This window comes from Myotis lucifugus, unplaced genomic scaffold, assembly GCF_000147115.1.
Source record: "Myotis lucifugus unplaced genomic scaffold, Myoluc2.0 scaffold_138, whole genome shotgun sequence".
Lineage (NCBI taxonomy): Eukaryota > Metazoa > Chordata > Mammalia > Chiroptera > Vespertilionidae > Myotis > Myotis lucifugus.
The window spans coordinates 1,931,617-1,937,690 of NW_005871186.1; the positions used below are offsets into that span (position 1 = coordinate 1,931,617).

Below are 6,074 nucleotides of genomic sequence, written 5' to 3' on the forward strand. Positions count from 1 at the left end.
AATCGGGTGAAGAACTCCAACCTCCTTGCTGGTCACAGCATTGTCCCTGAGGCTGGCCTTCCCTCTCTGGGCTTGGGAGCAGAAGCTAGAGTTTCCCAGGTATTTCTGGACTTCTCTCTGAAAACATTCTCTGACAGATGTTCCCACAGAGGCTGGCAGCGGTACCTGAGACCTCCACCCATTGTTCCAGGCTTTCCAACAGGCTAGGCTACTACACTGTGCACAAAATTAGAAGCAGCTAAAATAGGGGAAAATGTATAGGCCTTGGAGTTAGACAATCTAGGTTAAATTTCTGCTTTACCAGTCAACCGTTAAACCCTGGCAACATTATTTTTCCCCTTGGGATATCAGTTTTCTCACATATAACATAGAGAAGATACATAGACTTGCCATCATGCAACATTGTTCTTGGGTTAGGGATACACGTTGCAGTGCCTGGAATTTTGTAGGCGCTCAATGATTTCTGCTGTTATCATAAAAACAATAAAATCAGTGTTGGGAGTGACCTTGTTGTTCTGTTAGGTCAGAAGAGATGGAGCTGAGAGCCCCGGCCTCTCTCCCTGACTGCTTTCCTGTGGGTCTCTGAGAAGGCAGGAGCTGAGGGAGTTCTGGGGAAGAGTGTGAGGAGGGGCTGGTCATGGGGGCTGAGCTGGCACTGGGGGAAAGAGTCTTGGAGGCCAGGGGTAAGGAATGAAGAGGATTGAAGGCCTCAAAGTGGATTGCCACTCTTTGTAGCTGGGGGTTCCTGCTCCCTCATCCTCAAGAAAAGGCCAAGATGTCCTTCACAGTTCTCCAAGAAACATTCCTGGCACTTGCTAAGATAGTGCGACTTTTTCAGAGAAATATCTCAAGCACAAGATTATTCCTTAGAAGTAAGAGCAGTGTGTGTGGGCTTTCTAAAAGAAAAGAAACAAGAGAAAAGAAAAGAGCTCCTTTGTTTATTTTTCCTTGATTATACCTTATTTTCAGACTAGAGTGATTTAGTTACAATTTCCTCCAGATCTCCAAAGTTCTATCTCTGAGTATGTGCCAATGGCTCTAATTACCAACAGTTGCTCAGGCTGTAAGTCACTGGGTCCTTCTGCCTGCCTCCTGGTGGGACTGTGGGAGGTGGGGATGCTTCAGGGAGGGGCGGTGTGAAGGGTGACACTTGGTCCCTCTGGCTGGCTCCCTTGCCCATTCCTTTATTTCTCTCCTGCTGCAGTCTTCTGAGGTGTAGCCCGATATTTTACCTCCAGCAACAGCTGCCTGTGTCCTGCTGCCGAGGCACCTCCCTTCCAGTCCAGCTGAATCTTCCCCTCTGATTTCTCCATCTCAGTGCCTAGGCTTTGCCATTGTGAGGGACTGATTGCTAGTCAGCATGTGTATGTGTTGTATGAGTGTGTGTTTGAGGTGGAGTGGCAATGAAGGTGACAAATAGGAAGGAAATAAAACGTTTTTAGAAACTTCATACCTCTTTAGAGATCTTCTTTCCCATTTTTATGGAAATGTTCAAAGACAGTGCTTTGCACACTGTGACGCAGTTTTTGCAATGCCTTTTGACACGCCTTATCTCATGATTTTGCAGCAGCACTGTGATTTCTTATTCTTGCCCTCTGCATTTACTTATTGCTGAGACTTGCATTCCTAGCCCCAGGACGCTGCTCATTACATCACTTTACCCTCAGAATATGGCAATCCATGGCAATCCACAATACTTTCCCAACACATCTCCTAAGGCAGCACATTTTAATCCTGGTCATTCATTGCACTGCACTACCATGTCTGTTCATGTGAAATTTCTGGATGATATGGATATCAGAGCCTTCTTGCTAATGTCTCCAGGTGAGGCATCTAGGTCCCCTCCTCTCTTGGACACACACTGTATGTATGTCCACTTTACATGTATTTAGAGCCAAGACTTTGCACTTGCTCTGTTCTCTATGCAGCTTCTCATGCCCTCTGGCTCCCTGGGTAAGAAAGATCTTTTCTGTTTGACCTAAAAGTTCTTGTTCTGAAGTTAAGACCACCCCACCTGAACCTTCCAAACATTCTTTTATTCTTCTCAAAAGTCTCTAAAGTTCAGACAACTAGACATCCTTCCTACACACTGGACCTTGTTGTCCTCATTAGATGCCTATTGAGGGATTCTTCTTTTGAAAAAACTCATCTTACTTTTTAAACAAACATTAACTAAACACTTAATAAATATGGTAGGGTTTCTGCCCTTAAAAATTCATAATTCAGGGGAAAACAATAAATATGCAATAATTATAGTTCAGGAGGATAAATTCATAAAATGCGACCTAAACAAAGATCTTTGGGAGCACATAGCAGGAAATATTTAATTATACCCAAGGGAAAGAGAGTTAGGAAAATAGCATAGGAGAGACAGTTAACCAGGACGTGAACGGTGAGTAAGATTTTGCTCTGTGGAAAGTCAAGAAGGGAGGTCTGAAAGGACCTTGACAAAGGAATAAGAAGTAAAAAAGACAAAAAGACACAGGGGCACGAGAATCATTGCTACTTTATGAAACACTATGTACTTTAACATGGCCGAATCCTAGGGGCCATGGTGAGAAGTGGGAAGAGAGAAACCTAGGGCCAGATGCTGAAAGACAGATCTTTACCACAAGTTAGTCTTTATTTAGATTGAATTTGGAGCTTTCAAAGGAATTTTTTGTTTTGTTAATCCTTACTGAAGGATACTTTTCCTTTGGTTTTTAGAGAGAGTGGAAGGGAGGGGGAGAGACACACAGAGAAACACCGATGTGAGAAAGACATATTGATTGGTTGCCTCCCGCAAGCACCCTGATTGAGGTATGTGCCCTTGATCGGAATTGAACCTGAGAACCTTCAGTCTGAGGGCTGACTCTACCCACTGAGACAAACTGGCTAGGGCTCAAATGAATTTTTTTTAAAACCATGGCTAGTGACCTGATTTCTTTTGGTTAGAAGACTATTGGGATTGTGCCAATGAAAAAGATTACATGAGAGTCATGGCAGTCAGAATTGGAATATCTAGCTTGTGTGACTGTTTCGGCCACCCTAACAGAAAAGAGGAAAAACAGTTAATAACAACAGACAAGATTTTTTGCACATTACCTATGTGCCCGGCATTGTGTTAGATGTTTCATCATCTCATTTGATCCTCACATTGACATTTACTAGGCAGTGACTGTTATCCTCATTTTAAAGAGGCTTAGAGAGGTTAGTTGGTTTGCCCCAGATTGCACACTTAAGGAGGTCTTTGACTGGGATTTGAATTCAGGATTAATTTCATACCTCATATTCTTAAAAGCTATACAACTGTGTGTCTGTAAGAGTTTGTTTTTGGACAGGGAGAGTTTGATGTGCTTGAGTGACAGACAGGTAGATCCTTTAGTAAGACTTTAGAATTATGAATCTGGATCATAAAAGATAATTCAGGGCTGGCTAAATAGATTTGGGGATCAATAGTTTATACATAACAAATGGAAAGGAATGAGATGGCTCCAGAAGGGGGACATAGAACAAGAACACTGAGGATAAAATTCTCAGAGCATTATCATTTAAGAGTATGCTTAATGATCAAGCAGAGGAGACTGAAGATCCAGAAAGGAGACCAAGAACTAGTGATCAGAGAGAGATGAGGAGCAGAGGGTGGAGGGAGAAGTTCTAAGAAGGAGGGATTTGCTCCCAGTGTCATGCTACAGAGAGGTCAGGACAGAAGACTTAAATGACTTTGCCTCTTTGCCTAAAAATCTAGGTTAAATATGGCTCCTTATACCTTCTCCCTCCAGCAGTTTGAATTAAGCTCTGTTACTCTCTGTTCTAAAACTTGTGCTCCTAGTGTTCCCCTGGGTGATAGCTTAATGGTAGAACAAAGATGATTGACACATCCTGAACCCAGTGTTAGATGCAAGTCCCTCCTGATGCTGGCCATGAGCTCTTCTTCACACTCAACTCTTCTCTGGTTACCCATGCAGAGAGGCCCTACCCCTGCTGTCAAGAGCCAGATCTTGTAAATCTCCCCTTGCTATTTTCTTCCCAAGATAAAACTATCTGAAATATACCCTAACAATAAATGGCACTACTTCCATAGCTAGCTCCCAAATTATAGCTGAATGTGTGTGTGTGTGTGTGTGTGTGTAAATTTATACAATTTACATAATCTCATAGAAAGTAGGAGCACGTGAATATTTATGGATGGTAGAAAGGAAAGGAGGAAGTTAGTTAACTCTACTTGTTTTAACTGAGAGAGATGATCTGAGCAAACTCACTTCTGACATTTTTCACCTCAGCACTCTCTACTTACATCCCTCACTTTTGCAGCCAAGGGCGGGATTGGTAATCACGGCTGGGTGAATTATCTGAACCTTGACTTTTGAAGGATGGTTAGGTTGAGTTTAGAATAGGCTCAGAGGGTGGATAGACAATGACGTTAGAGTTTGGGTCAGAGAACAGGGCATCAGCATGGAGGGGAGAGGTGTGGTGTTGTGATTCAGGAGGATGTGACAGTTGTTTATCTTTGCATTCTAGCCTCCTCAGGTCTGGCGTTGACTGCAACTCAGCTTCTTCACTATGGTGGGCCCTAATGGCAATGAATCCAGTGCCACATATTTCGTTCTAATAGGCCTCCCTGGCTTGGAAGAAGCTCAGTTTTGGTTGGCTTTCCCTTTATGCTCCCTTTACCTTATTGCTGTGCTAGGTAACTTGACAATCATCTACATTGTGTGGACTGAGCACAGCTTACATGAACCCATGTATATTTTTCTTTGCATGCTTTCTGGCCTTGACATCCTGATCTCTACTTCATCCATGCCCAAAATGATGGCCATCTTCTGGTTCAATTCTACTACCATCCAGTTTGATGCTTGTCTGCTACAGATGTTTGCCATCCATTCCTTATCTGGCATGGAGTCCACGGTATTGCTGGCAATGGCCTTTGACCGCTATGTGGCAATCTGCCACCCACTGCGCCATGCCACTGTGTTAACACTGCCTCGTGTTACCAAGATTGGAATGGCTGCTGTAGTACGAGGTGCTGCACTTATGGCACCTCTGCCTGTCTTCATCAAACAGCTGCCTTTCTGCCGTTCCAATATCCTTTCCCACTCCTACTGCCTACATCAAGATGTCATGAAGCTGGCCTGTGCTGACATCCATGTCAATGTCATCTATGGCCTCATCGTTATCATCTCTGCCATTGGCCTGGACTCAGTTCTCATCTCCTTATCATATCTGCTTATCCTCAAGACTGTGTTGGGCTTGACACGTGAAGCCCAGACGAAGGCATTTGGCACTTGTGTCTCTCATGTGTGTGCTGTTTTCATATTCTATGTACCGTTCATTGGATTATCTATGGTGCACCGCTTTGGCAAGCCGCAGGACTCCCTCCTGCCCGTCATCATGGCCAACATCTACCTCCTTGTCCCTCCTGTGCTCAACCCTATTGTCTATGGAGTGAAGACAAAGGAGATCCGGCAGCGCATCCTTCGTCTTTTCCACGTGACAACCCTGACTTCAGATCCCTAGGCGTCAGTGATAAAACTTATTTTTCACTCAAAGTTCTTTAATGCAGATTTTAATATCAATATTTTGGGAGACAGTATTAGGAGCAAAACATTTTCCTTAATAAAAACACAACTGGTCCTTCAAAGATGAAACTGGTGGGAACATCTCCTGTGGATAGGGGCAGCAGAACAGTATACTCCCAATCCCCATTTTTTGAATATTATTTTTCCCTCTAGTTATTTTCTATATATAATTATTAAAATCCTGAGGTGATTGTAGTTGTAGGATTATTATTTCCCATTTAAACATCCAGTCCAATTCTCTAAACCTCTTGTACTAGTCCACAGCATTCTGAGATAAGGGTGCCACATCGAAAGCATATTTACCAAAGGCTTAAGTATGGAAAAAGTGAAATAAACTCAAGAATACAATACAATCAGATACTTTGGTTTAAAACTATGATTTTTTTCTCCCCAGAAACCATATTGGATCTCAGAAAAGAAGATATACCTGGATTTTCTTTTTCAAAATGATCTCCACAAAGAATATATAATTTATTTTCTTTTGGGCACCAGCCCTTACGAGGGAGATTGGAAGTA

The 6,074-nt window shown here is 43.0% G+C and overlaps 1 protein-coding gene across 1 annotated transcript; it reads left to right on the forward strand.

Annotated features, from left to right (window-relative positions):
- The first annotated feature begins 4,534 nt into the window (after nucleotides 1-4,534).
- LOC102426412 (olfactory receptor 51E1) lies at nucleotides 4,535-5,592 on the forward strand. The gene has a single exon (XM_023758804.1). The coding sequence runs from the start codon at nucleotides 4,543-4,545 to the stop codon at nucleotides 5,494-5,496; it is 954 nt and encodes a 317-aa protein (XP_023614572.1). The 5' UTR covers nucleotides 4,535-4,542; the 3' UTR covers nucleotides 5,497-5,592.
- Nucleotides 5,593-6,074: the final 482 nt, after the last annotated feature.

Coding starts and splice junctions, on each gene's coding strand:
- LOC102426412 (XM_023758804.1), top strand. CDS start 4,543: ATGGTGGGCCCTAATGGCAATGAATCCAGTGCCACATATTTCGTTCTA.